Below are 12,544 nucleotides of genomic sequence, written 5' to 3' on the forward strand. Positions count from 1 at the left end.
GTGTACTCCGTTGAATAAATTAGACAGATATTGACCTGGTTCCATGGATCCAGACTATGGAAAAAAAGGGGGTAGAAAAAGGAGAGCGAGTCGACAGTTGGAATCGCTCAGTCCAGTTACTAGTTAGTTAGTAGGACTACTCAGTGAAGAAGCTCCTGGTTTCAAGGTTATTTGAGGCGGTGGACCCCCCGTTGATGCCTGAGCCAAACAATCCGGTCGATGATCCGCGGGGGTTCCAGAGCAGCGACAGCTACGGACTAATTAGCATTACTAGTCTCTCCCTCTCTCTCCCTCGCCCTCCAACTCACCGCACCTCTCCCGTCTCCGCATCTTCCCACTTCCCACCTCCCACCTGCATTTTCTGCATCTCTTACTGTTGTTTGATTTTTGACTTCCTTCTCAACTGTACTCCCTTACTTTATCACTGCCCGTCATGGAAGATATTGCCCCCGAATACGATGTTGTCGTGCTCGGCACTGGTATGACCCTGTTACTCTACCCCGCCGCTCCATTCCCGCCGTGCTAACAATTTTCCCCCTCCTTACTCGCAGGTTTGACGGAGTGTGTCCTTTCTGGGTATGAATGCTCTTGTCTCCCCTTCTAGAAGCCAGTGACTTATCGTTTGCATATAGTGTCCTCAGTGTCAAGGGAAACAAGGTCCTCCACATCGACCGTAATGATCACTACGGAGGGTGAGTTGGCAGTCTTGCCCCCCTCCCTCTCATCTTGCCAAAACCCCCTCACTGACAAAGAAACTCATCCAAATAGAGAGGCTGCCTCGGTGAACATTGAGACTGTAAGTCAAAACCACTATATCTCTTTCCAGCCTATGACGTCGTCTTTCGTTCATGACTGACTCGATCGCTCTCGAATAGTTGTTCAAGAAGTACGGCAATGTCCGCCCCGGTGAAGAGCCCTGGAAGAAGTATGGACGGGTCAACGACTGGAACATTGACCTGGTCCCCAAGTTGCTGATGGCGAACGGCGAGTTGACCAACATTTTGGTCTCCACCGACGTGACGAGATACTTGGAGTTCAAGCAGATTGCTGGTAGCTACGTCCAGCAAGGAAAGGGCCCTAAGGCTACCGTGGCCAAGGTGCCCTCGGACTCTGCTGAAGCTCTGCGCTCGTCTCTTATGGGCATGTTCGAGAAGCGGAGGGCTAAGAAGTTCTTGGAGTGGGTTGGTGAATTCAAGGAGGATGACCCCGCCTCTCACCAAGGTTTGTCGGTCCTAATCTCCCCTCATGTGCTGGCAATGCTCTTGGCTGCTAACACCATCATCCAGGCTTGAGCATCAACCAGTGCACCATGAAGGATGTCTATGACAAGTTCGGCCTGGAAGACAACACCCGTGACTTCGTCGGACATTCCATGGCCCTGTACCAGTCCGATGAGTACATCAACAAGTCGGGAATGGCCCCCGAAACCATCAACCGCATCCGCTTGTACGTCAACTCCATGGCCCGGTACGGCAAGTCGCCCTACATCTACCCCCTCTACGGCCTGGGTGAGCTTCCTCAGGGCTTCGCCCGTCTCTCTGCCATCTACGGAGGCACCTACATGCTCAACACCAACATCGACGAGGTGCTCTACGACGAGAGCGGCAAGGTTTCGGGCATTAAGGCCACGATGAAGGACCGGGAGGACAGCAACGCGACCATGAACTTCACCACCAAGACCAAGAAGATCCTGGCCGATCCCTCCTACTTCCCTAGCAAGGCCAAGGTTACCGGTTACTTGCTGAAGGCCATCTGCATTCTGAAGCACCCCATCGACAAGACCGACGGCAGCGACTCTCTGCAGCTGATCATTCCTCAGTCCCAGGTTGGCCGGAAGCACGGTAAGTTTTTGAAATGGAAGGTGGCAAGCGACATCGTTTTTACTAAGAACTTTTAGATATCTACATTGCCATGGTCTCGTCCGCGCACAACGTTTGCCCCAAGGGCTACTACATCGCCATCGTCTCGACCATTGCCGAGAGCGAGGCTAACCACCACATCGAGCTTGAGCCTGGTTTCGAGCGTCTGGGTGAGATCGAGGAGAAGTTCTTCGGACCCCCCATTCCCCTTTACGAGCCCCTGGAGAGCGGCGAGAAGGAGAACATCTTCCTCTCCAAGAGCTACGATGCTACGTCTCACTTTGAGACTACGACCGGTAAGTTTCACTCTGAAAGTTATTCTTGAAGACTCGACAGCGTGGTACTAACTTTGATTAGATGATGTGCGGGACATCTACCGCCGGGCGACGGGTGAAGAGCTTGTCGTCGAGGGCCTTCGGGAAGACCAGCGTCTTGCGCAGGAATAGATGTGCTTCCCTGATGCCCCTGAAGACTGAATAATAATATATCATTGCTTTGGATGCTTTGAGTTGAGCCATAAATATTGAAAGTTTTCTTTTTTGTTTCCTTATTACTCATCTCGCTTTTCTTTGTTCCTCTCTCTATATCCATTCCTCATCAATCACAACAAACCCGAACAAATCTTGGAATCAGCGTGTTTGCTTTCCGATCTCTCAATCAATCGAGTAGAAGTAACTGGATATCAGGACAGGGACGATCTTGGTACAGTCTGGTGCTTCTCATGTCAATACTTTCATAGTCAATAAGATTCGAGTTCATCATATGTTCTTGGCATTAACCATCTAACACCATATCTGCGTATGTATGTAGTATGTACAGAATCTAAACTAGACCTTCCCCCCAGCCTCAGGATCCGTATTCGCCTTCTCATGCTCCCCCACGATACACAGCGCCCCGGTATCAGCCCTCGAGATCTCCGCCTTCATCAACGCCAACCTCCTACCCACATGCACGATCTCGCAGACCAACCGCGCCTCCGTCCCCTGCGGCACCGGCCGCAGATACGTAACCTTCAGGTGCCGACTGACGCCGCCCAGCCCGAAATGGCCCGGACTCGACACCCCCAGCAAGATGCAGGTCGAGAGAACATCGATCAGGGTGGCCGCGCATCCGCCGTGCAGGTTGCCTAACATATTGCAGAGTTTGGGCGATACGGTGAACAGGAATGAAACGCGCGCTGGGGGCCCGCGGGTTGCGGACTCGAATCGGATGTTGCTGGAGGAGTCGAGGTCCCAGTGCTAGATTTTTGGAGTTCGTGTTTAGTAAGAGGCTTTCTGTGGGTGGGAGAGAGTGGCGCACTTCTTGGTTGTCGTCCAAGCCCATTCGGTTGGAGTATTCGTATACTAACTCCTCGAAGTCATTTAGTTGTCTGGCGGGGGCACGGGTCCGCGGGGAAGACATTGTGGGGGTGAGATGGGCTGGATGAAGGGCGGGGGGATGTAAGATGTATGAAGAGAGGATTGCAGGTGAGATACGAAATCTAAAATAGAATAGAGATAAGATTAAGAGAGAGAAGAATGGGAATAGGAGAAGGAAATGATAAGTTGCGCTACTTGCCTGTTCTGGATGCGGAGGGAATTAGCCGAGGTTGGATCTCTGTCTCTCGGCTTACCAGGTCTCGATGGCCATTCTTTACTTACTGCTTCACCATTCATCACTCATCGTTGAGAGGTCGTCAGTCACACTGAGATCCTTTTCTATCAAGGCTTGAGGATTTCCCAACTAGACACCCTGATCGCTCGATTTGGTCTATCTTACTGTTTCTGGTTTACTTTTCGTTACCGACATTATCTAGGTATTGATAGCTGGCATTGTTTATGAGGCAGCGTCTATTCGAGATGAATTCCAAGCATCTATATCGGTCCTTTGATCCTAATCTCAAGCGCATAGGGAATTACTCTGTCGGATCGGTGAAGAGACCTGGCTCACTAGGCCAGGGCGCAACCATGAAGCGACATAGCGACAATCTGCTTGTCCAGATGGGTCAATGGACTACTAGACCTGTATGAACTATACAAGGAAGCCATTGTCCGACTGCATTTCTTCGTACTATCGCAGACCCTCTCTAGCCTAGAGACTACTGCAGATACCGAGTGAGACGAAGTTGGAGGGTTGACGTGCGTTGCAGGGTTATGCTGTAGAGAAGACATGCCAAATGAGGATATCCATGTATAAATAGAGGAAATTGGAGTATACAGCAGTACCAATTGTCTCTTTGAGAGTGAACTGTGGTTGTGGTTGTGAGAGGAATAGAAGTTGGATGGCCGACAAATGATCGCGGCGGATCACGTGCCCGCCGCCTCGCTTTCTCTTCTTCTCGACCTCGACCATCAGCTCCTTCACCGACCCTCCCCTCCTGTTCGCCCCCGTCTGGCTCCTGTTAAGCAATTTCCGGGTGTGGCGATCGTCCCTGCTCTTTCGACCGTATCATATCACCATGGCCAGCGACCCCTCTCTACAGGACCCCCTGGTGGCCCTTCGCCGGGCCATCGCAGCTGGCAGTCTTCCCACGCCGACCACCTCCGATGAGCTCTCAGATCAGAATGCCACCGACGACCTGGCCAAGGCCACACATCTTTACTTCACAACCCCACAGCTACAGACCATTCCCCTTACGGCGCCAACCCGTTTCGTGTCGAGTTCCTCAGACTCCGCCGTCGACTTGCGCAGTATATTATTCGCGTGGCAGAAGAAGGATGTCGCAATCCCCGAATACATCGCCTCGGCGCAAGAATTGAACGAGTCGTTGAAGCAGAAGGAGCGCAAGGAAGGCGAGGGGGAAGAGAAGGTGCAGAATCTGATCTTTGTCGAACGGTTGGATCTCATCACCTGGCTGGAAGGTGCCTCCGACGAGAGTGAATACATCAAGCCCTTGGAGGGTGCCGCAGCGGCGGCCGCTTCGGCAGCAGCTCAGGCCCAGGCCTCTGCCAATATCGCTTCTGGTGCTACTGGTGGAGTCTCTACTGTTGCCAGCGGTGCACCCGGAGCCGGCGCGCCTGCCGCGGGGGCTCAGCAAGCGAAGGCCACCAAGGTCATCGATCCCAGATTGCAGGAGATTTACAACGGGGAGCGAAAGCTGGGAGATCGCAACAGTGTTTTGCGAGGGATAAAGCCTACGGTAGGTTAATGCGCGTCTATGTTTCCTTCAATCGGGGCCATGATACTGATCAGTTTTGCCCCTCCATGCAGGATTTCTCGCATGTCCGCAAAACCGCAGAGACATTCCTCGGTCGTAACCGCTCGCGAGCTGGGCAATATCCTCCTGGCACCAAACCTGGAAGCAAGCCGCAGGCCATGATACCCGCACCATCGGCCGGTCTCTCTCAGCCCCGAAAAGGCAGCTCCAAGACGCAAGACCCCATCATCCTTCTCTCCCCGTCAGCATCGTCGCTCATCCGCATGTCCAATGTCCGGTCATTCCTTCAGGACGGTGTCTTTGTGCCGCCTGACCATCCAACCCTCTCCATGCCTAGCTCCAATATCCTGTACATCTCACGCCCACTGCGCATGAACGCCGATGCGTCTAGCTCCTCTTCTCGTGCTGTGAGCTCACAGGGCTCGTCGAGAAAGCCCACACGCTTCATTCTTGTCGACAGCACGGCTAACTTCCGACCGGACTACTGGAACCGACTGGTGGCGGTTTTCACGACCGGCCAGACTTGGCAATTCAAGTCGTACAAGTGGTCGTCCCCTCCAGAGCTATTCAAGCATGCTACCGGTGTCTACGTCGGATGGCGCGGCGAGGGCGTCCCGCGGGATGTCCGCGGCTGGGGACGTGGCGTCCAAAGTTTTTCGGTCGAGCGATGGGATGATAAGGGCGGCGTGCACGGAGCCGGGCGTTGGCGGGATCGGGAGGTTGTGGAGGGTATATGGACTGCGATTGAAGAAGGGATGAAGCTACGTGGATGGGGATCTAAATGATCTTTTTCTCCTCCTCTTCCTCTATTCTGTCCTCACCCCGTCGGTCTTTTGTTGCAACACCTCCGGAACGTCTCCAAGGGCATCGATCAAGATACCGAATACAAGGCCGTGTCGTGTCGACAAGTTCAAAGTCCAACATCAGATACCATCTACTCTCTCGCCCATCTTTCGTCCTCATATTCTCAATCCAACTTCTCGGTTTTAATGTTGGCAGGACCGCCTTTCCAACACGACTCCCGCGCCAATTCTTATGACCAAATGGGATAATCCATTTTCGATCCAAGCGGTCAAGTTCCCCTAAATCATGTTAGCCTCACAATGATCCGTTAGACCCTCGGATCTCCCCAAACAAATCAACTATCTGCTTGGTTATATGCATGCTGTCACCTATTATATCTTACTATTACTTCTCTATCTTTTGGCTTGTGAACGCAGGGCGGCGCAATGGTGTTTTGTCCCTTTTTTGCCTTCTTTTCTTTGTCTACAGGCGGATGAAGCACCATGGGGCCTGTTTCAAACTATGTAACCTAGAATCTACCTTATACTTCCTCGAATGATATGAAATGCATACCTATGGACATGATGCCGAATCCAAAGGGGGATTACTTGAGATCTATCCAAGTATAGACTTACACATGTTTTGACTTAATAATTGCATGTCCCCATATATATATAATCAGGATCAGGATCGCAAATAGTCTACAATTGGTTCTACTTTGTTGAATTTGAAAATACTGGCAGAGCGGCCATTTGACGCGGTAAAAATATACAACCACGATTCAGGCTTATTAGCCACCTACTACAACAAAGATCATGTCTAACAACTCATATCACTCCGGAACCAATAAAGAAAAGATGAATGTAAATTTGCCGTACGGACTAAGTAACAAAACTTCACTATAAATCGATATGCAAGCTGCAACGACCGAATCACCTGACTTGGCGTCACTCAGTATGCCTCAGGCGACAAGATCCGCATGCCTAGGTTTCTCCCCGAACGGGACTTTGCCTTCCGACAAACAACGGCCCTTTGCTATCGCCCTACCCTATCGTCGCTTCGGCTATGAGTTCGTGGGATTCAACCCATTGAACCGATCGGGATATATCATTAAAGGGCGTTACATTGTCTGCAATTGCCGAGGCGATTCCCTTTTATCGTCCAGTCTTCACCTTCAATCGACATATCCCGAGCTAAGCTTGAAGATCGGAAGCCGAGAGCTGAGCAAGTTTCCGGAGGAGAAACTCCCAGATTCGCTTTCTTGACGATAGATGCAGTGGAAACGCTGATTTTCGAACTCTTGTTCTACCCTACGACGCACGAAGACCGAGCTCGATTCGGCATCCATGATCTCGAGGACCGCACTTGAACGAACACCTCCTTGACCTACCTCAACCGAATACCCATACACACGCACAGCCAAGAAACCAAAATGAAAGACCCACGCTCCGCCAAGCGACGCAGGGTATCCGATCATGGCCAGCCCGTGGATTCAGACGGCGACACCGCGATGCGCGATGAGCAGGAGACGACGCCTACGCCGCGCAAACAGACAACCGGAAACGAGCCGCTAGGGGATCCAGCGGAAGCAACAGAAGAGGAAGATGGGTCACCGAGTACATCGAGGTCGGCGCGACGTCGTCGATTGTCGAAAGCAGGGCAGACGCCGGGCCAGGAAGGGATAACGATAACGCAAACGGGCGCGCAGGATGTGGCGCAACAGGGGGGTGAGAACCAGGCGGATACTACACCCTCGAGGACGGGGCTGCGGTCTAGTGGAAGGCAGCGCAAAGCGCCGCAGAGATTCGAAGATGAGGTCAATAATCAGACACCGGTGAGGAGGTCGACGACCGCTTCTGGGCAAACGGGGACTACGCCGAGGAGTACGCGGAGGACGAGGCAGGTGTCGCAGACTGAAGGGGATGCTGGGGAGTCGCCGCGAGAACCAGAGGAGGAGGAAGAAGACGAGGGGAAACGGCCGGCTCGGGTGACGAGGACACGGTCCAAGAGGAATACAGTGAGATTTGATGATGCGAAGGAAGATACAAGCGGAGCTGTACCTACGGGTCACGGGTCGCAGCAATCCCCGTCTGTCGATGATTACCAGGACGGGCTGGATGACCTGGTGTCGATGCAGTTGCAGCAAGACTTGACTCACCAAGAAGGTCACGGTCCGGATGAGGTCCCAGCGACCACCTTGCTGCCTACATACGCCGAAACATTCCGTACTCTATCCCAAGCAGGGTTGACGGACGAACTGCGGACGTTAACCTCAATTGTCTTGGAGAAGCTGAACGGCAAGCGACGGATTCCTTTGAAGGGCGTGGAGAATGAATACCGAAAAGTGGAACAACTGCTGGAGCAGACGGTCAGCGTTGGAGAGGGGAATTCGATGCTGCTTCTGGGATCGAGAGGGTCCGGGAAGACGGCGATGGTCGAGACCATCATCGCGTCGTTGAGAAAAGAACACCAGAACGATTTCCACGTGGTTCGCCTCAACGGATTCCTGCATACCGACGATCGATTGGCGCTGCGCGAGATGTGGCGCCAGCTTGGCCGGGAGACCAACACGGAAGAGGAAGCCGGAAAAGTGGGCAGCTACGCCGACACGATGGCGACTCTTCTCGCTCTGTTGTCGCATCCCGAGGAGCTGTTTGGCTCGCCGGAGAATGCGGAGACCGTGACGGCGGCTAAGTCCATCGTCATCATCCTGGACGAGTTCGATCTCTTCGTGACCCACCCGCGCCAAACCCTGCTGTATAACTTGTTTGATATTGCGCAAGCGCGGAAGGCACCGGTGGCGGTGCTAGGGCTGACGACCAAGGTGGACGTCACCGAGATGCTGGAAAAACGAGTGAAAAGTCGGTTTAGTCACCGATACGTCTACATTCCCCTTCCCCGGACATTCGACACGTTCTCCGACATCTGTTTTGCTGGGTTGAACCTGGAGGAGAGCGAAGTACTGGAGTATGTGGAGGGGACCGATGCGGAGAAGCATGCGCTAGTCAGGTCGGAAGGATGGAGTAGACTACTAGAGGGGTGGAAAGACTATCTACAAGTAAGTTTCTTCTTCTGTTCATTACAGAAAGCCCACTAACCTCGGACTAAGGGTCTTTGGCGCGACGAGGCGTTCCAAGCTCACCTCCAACGAATCTATCACCAATCAAAGTCCGTCAAAGAGTTCTTGACCAGCGCCCTGATCGGACTGGGAGAGCTGCACTACAGCACGTATCCCGACAACAACAACACACCATCCCTCCAGATCCCCACCGCCATCACCTTCAGCAGCCAGAGCCTCTCCTGTCCGGATCCCGCACCGCTCCCCTTCTCGGCCTCCGCAACCGCCAGCTCATCCTCGCTGCTCCTCTCGCTCCTCCTCGCCGCCACCCGGCTGGCCGCGCTCTTCGACCCAGGCCTCGAGGCCGGCTCTTCGTTCCCAGCCGGACCCCTCGCGCTGTCCTTCCCCGCCGCGTACGCCGAATACGTGCGCCTCCTGACGGCGGCGAAGACGTCGGCGTCCGTGTCCGGCGCGGCCGCCACCCCAGGCCGAGTCTGGGGTCGGGACGTGGCGCGCGAGGCGTGGGAGAAGCTCGTGAGCTGGGGTTTGATCAGCCCTGTCGGCGCTGGCAGCGGGACCGCTGACGGCCGGATGTTCCGAGTCGAGATCAGTTTCGAAGAGGTGGTCGCTATGGCGGGTTCGGGTGGTTCGTTGGGCAAATGGTGGCGGGATGGTTGATCAGTAGGACTTCTGGGGAAATGGATGGATCTTGGTCTTCGTTTAAGCAAGAAACATACCATTGACAACAATCTGACCTGTCAGTTTGCGCATTCGCAATTGTAATACTACATATGATCTATACATTGTATAGAGACATCTCGATCCTACGTCCATCGATATAGCCACTCCGTAGGTATCAGAACTAGAGTCTAGAATAGAGAGAGAGACCTTAATAAATGAGTCCACCCAGCACCCAGTCAGTAGAGTACGTATCTACAACCACTGTACGCCGTATACCCAGCTGGCAACCCCAAAACAAATTGACACCGGGGAAGAGAAGACGAGAACCCGTGACTTGTCTATCTCCAGAAAAACTAAACCAAACCACCCACCTAACCCCAACCAGTAAACAAACAATAGCAAACAACCAAGTCCTCAACACTAACTAACCAACTAACTACCGCATCCTACCTAGCCAACGACGCACGGTGTTAACCGTACCCCTTAAACCCTCCACCCAAAAACCCCAGAAAGGAAACCACATCTCCCCATGTCTTACAGTCTTACTCAGTTGACTAGTAACCATCCATTCACGGTGTATATTTTTTTTTCTTCCGCCGAGCGTCGGAATAAAATGTAGCTAGCTAGCTAGTTCTAGCCCAGCTACCTAACTAACTAACTCACCTACAGGCTACAGTAGGTAACCAGTTAGTTAGTTCAGCCTACTAACGAAGAAAAAAAAAAAAACCTAATGTTGGAAACAGGGCCTCCCAGCGTTGGACGAATACCACGATCTCATTGGAAGGGAAAACCCGAGATTCCGCATTGAATTAATCTACTAAAAAAAAGTTGGGATGAAAATGATGTGATTGTGAGGGGGGCGTTTCAATGGTGTTCTAGTGACGCAACTAGGGTTTTAGTTCGAGGACACTTAGCCCTCTGTGGGTGGTTAGGTAGAGAGACCTAAGAAGTCTAGGACGGAGTTAGGACTGTTAGTGGTACTGTTGAGGGACTGATTGATTGTGGGAGGGAAAATAAACAAAAGAAAAAAAAGATGACGAATGCCATGGTTGGGTTTGGCTACTCTCTCTCTCTTTCTCTCTGGCTCTAATCATGCCCAGCGCTAACTTGACTACTCCGTAGTTAATAATAATGCTATCGACAAGGTTGGTCTGGACTTAGTTCTTGTTCGGTAGGAAAGAGTCGATCAACTACCGGATCGGGTAATTGGAGAGAGAAGGAGAATATGAGGGAAGTTGATAGATAGATAGATAGGATAGAAGTTGTTGGACCTGGGGTTTGTCGTTTTCGATGTATGGAATATTTCCTCTCGTTGTTGGCTTTGTGAGAGTCCTTTCCCTTACCTCTTCGTTTTTCTTTTCTTTTGTACCTCCTGCCCGTTCGATTCCAGCGAAGTATCCATTCTCGCAAGTGCAAATCCATTCTCATCCTGTTTTTTCAAACAGCATGAGAAGAGGGGAAGGGGATAGAGATACTCCGTCAAGGCATGCAACCGGCGGCAAAGATGAAAAGAAAAATTCTGCACGTACAGGTATGTAGCGTGGCACCATAACCCATGTCGTCCACATATGTACTGTAACCTCACGCCTCGCCGATCGAACCATCGAGGTCAAAAAAGCATGGGAGCATGGAACGTGGAACATGGTCTGCGGGTGCGTGGGAGGTATTGGCATGTGGCATGTGCTATGCACAGGATCCCAGTCGTTCCCCTCACTTACGGAGGACCTATCTTCTTCCCTTGCATGGCACACATGTAAGAATGCAACATGCAGCAAAACCCTTTGGGGAGGGCACCTCTTATGCCCATTCTCGCGGTGCATAAGGTGTGGACCGTGGTCTCGGACTGCCGAGGACTGGGGGACCGCGTTGTGGAGTCGCAGCAATCCTTCGTTCGGGGGTTAAACGATTTAGTTCTTCATTCTTTGCTCTTTCCATCGTAGACTGGACTGGACTGGCTGGACCGAACTGGACCGGACCAAACCGGCTGGGTTAGGATGTAGCCGAGTCTAGTTCACGTCTGGGGACGAGAAGGTAGACCGGACACGACAGGCAAGACAAGGACCAGGGCCGAAAGGAAGAGGAGAATGATCGCCACACTAAGACAAGAGGAGATTACGGAGTAGCCAGGAATGATATGATCTGATATGATGGGAATAAACCAACAAGGATGCCAGAACTGATCCGAATCCAGACCGGGTTGTGCAACCGTCGTATGAAATGAGGGAGATGCAAGGGGGGGGGGGGGGGTGGGAAGCAGATGATCCTCGTTTGATCCAGCACTAATTGCGTTAGTGAGCATCATTTGGGTATCGTGGGCTGAACGGTTTCCAAGTCCGGCGAGCGCATTCCCCTCCAGCCGGGGTTGAGTTAGGAATAGGCGGATGTATCTGGGAGATCCTTATCTTGCGGACAGCGGAGTTCGGAATGAACGTGACAACCCCGGCAACTGCGACGCTGGGGGAAGAAATAGCTTTAATTTCTGACCACAGTAGTCGACGCTCAACAGTTTGGAAAGCGTGCCTCAGCATGTCTATCGGGAATGCGACGAATCAGCACCGCGACAGGAGAAGCGACTACTGCATGAAATGTGCATGCTAGGGTGTTCTAGCCAGGCCATAATTGGGTACCTACGAGGGGGGGTTTCCTGAACGGAGTAGTGCGCATGTCGCTGACCGGGAGCGGTCCAGTCGGGGTTGGGGGCGAAAGTCCATGCGGTACTTTGGAGCCGGTGATCTTCATGCCGGAGGCCTGACAAACAGGTCTCTGGCTGACCGATGGCCATGAAATGCACTGCAGTCAATCGGGCTGCTTTCAGCATCCCCGTCTGCACGATGGCGGTGTTCAGGGGGCATTGGGGGGAATTGGGAGAAATGGAGGAACTGGGGGACAAGAGAAGCGCAATCCTTCATGCCCAGACAGACGATTTCTCTAGCCCGGGGGTGAGGGACCCCGGGCCCCGAAGGAATCAGATAAATTTCTAAAATTAACACCCCAGGATATCTTTGATATCAGCATGGAGAGATGAAC

At 52.6% G+C, this 12,544-nt stretch overlaps 5 protein-coding genes across 5 annotated transcripts; 4 read left to right on the forward strand and 1 right to left on the reverse strand.

Annotated features, from left to right (window-relative positions):
• Positions 1-225: 225 nt before the first annotated feature.
• Positions 226-2,624, forward strand: GDI1 (secretory pathway gdp dissociation inhibitor). Its single transcript, XM_046084001.1, has 7 exons — positions 226-479; positions 552-576; positions 633-692; positions 769-796; positions 876-1,221; positions 1,287-1,841; positions 1,898-2,624. Exons 1-7 carry the CDS (start codon positions 434-436, stop codon positions 2,182-2,184), a joined length of 1,347 nt encoding a protein of 448 aa, XP_045939964.1. The 5' UTR covers positions 226-433; the 3' UTR covers positions 2,185-2,624.
• A 62-nt stretch (positions 2,625-2,686) lies between these two features.
• Positions 2,687-3,260, reverse strand: LDX57_002351 (PaaI family thioesterase; the record flags this gene model as incomplete). The annotated part of the gene is made up of 2 exons (XM_046084002.1): positions 2,687-3,097; positions 3,159-3,260. 2 exons carry the CDS (start codon positions 3,258-3,260, stop codon positions 2,687-2,689), a joined length of 513 nt encoding a protein of 170 aa, XP_045939965.1.
• A 931-nt stretch (positions 3,261-4,191) lies between these two features.
• CDC73 (CDC73 C-terminal domain-containing protein) lies at positions 4,192-6,472 on the forward strand. The gene is made up of 2 exons (XM_046084003.1): positions 4,192-4,977; positions 5,049-6,472. The coding sequence occupies exons 1-2, from the start codon at positions 4,297-4,299 to the stop codon at positions 5,778-5,780; spliced, it is 1,413 nt and encodes a 470-aa protein (XP_045939966.1). The 5' UTR covers positions 4,192-4,296; the 3' UTR covers positions 5,781-6,472.
• A 217-nt stretch (positions 6,473-6,689) lies between these two features.
• LDX57_002353 (uncharacterized protein) lies at positions 6,690-7,043 on the forward strand (the record flags this gene model as incomplete). The annotated part of the gene is made up of 1 exon (XM_046084004.1): positions 6,690-7,043. The coding sequence occupies one exon, from the start codon at positions 6,690-6,692 to the stop codon at positions 7,041-7,043; it is 354 nt and encodes a 117-aa protein (XP_045939967.1).
• A 167-nt stretch (positions 7,044-7,210) lies between these two features.
• Positions 7,211-9,514, forward strand: ORC4 (origin recognition complex subunit 4; the record flags this gene model as incomplete). Its single annotated transcript, XM_046084005.1, has 2 exons — positions 7,211-8,836; positions 8,888-9,514. 2 exons carry the CDS (start codon positions 7,211-7,213, stop codon positions 9,512-9,514), a joined length of 2,253 nt encoding a protein of 750 aa, XP_045939968.1.
• Between the last annotated feature and the right edge of the window lie 3,030 nt (positions 9,515-12,544).

Source organism: Aspergillus melleus, assembly GCF_016097325.1.
Source record: "Aspergillus melleus strain CBS 546.65 chromosome Unknown contig1, whole genome shotgun sequence".
NCBI lineage: Eukaryota > Fungi > Ascomycota > Eurotiomycetes > Eurotiales > Aspergillaceae > Aspergillus > Aspergillus melleus.

Bases quoted from the DNA above. Each gene is read 5' to 3' on its own strand.
- CDC73 (XM_046084003.1), top strand. From the start codon at position 4,297: ATGGCCAGCGACCCCTCTCTACAGGACCCCCTGGTGGCCCTTCGCCGG. The intron at 4,978-5,048 runs GTAGGTTAATGC...CCCTCCATGCAG, and splicing joins TGCGAGGGATAAAGCCTACG to GATTTCTCGCATGTCCGCAA.
- GDI1 (XM_046084001.1), top strand. From the start codon at position 434: ATGGAAGATATTGCCCCCGAATACGATGTTGTCGTGCTCGGCACTG. The intron at 577-632 runs GTATGAATGCTC...GTTTGCATATAG, and splicing joins ACGGAGTGTGTCCTTTCTGG to TGTCCTCAGTGTCAAGGGAA. The intron at 1,222-1,286 runs GTTTGTCGGTCC...ACCATCATCCAG, and splicing joins TGACCCCGCCTCTCACCAAG to GCTTGAGCATCAACCAGTGC.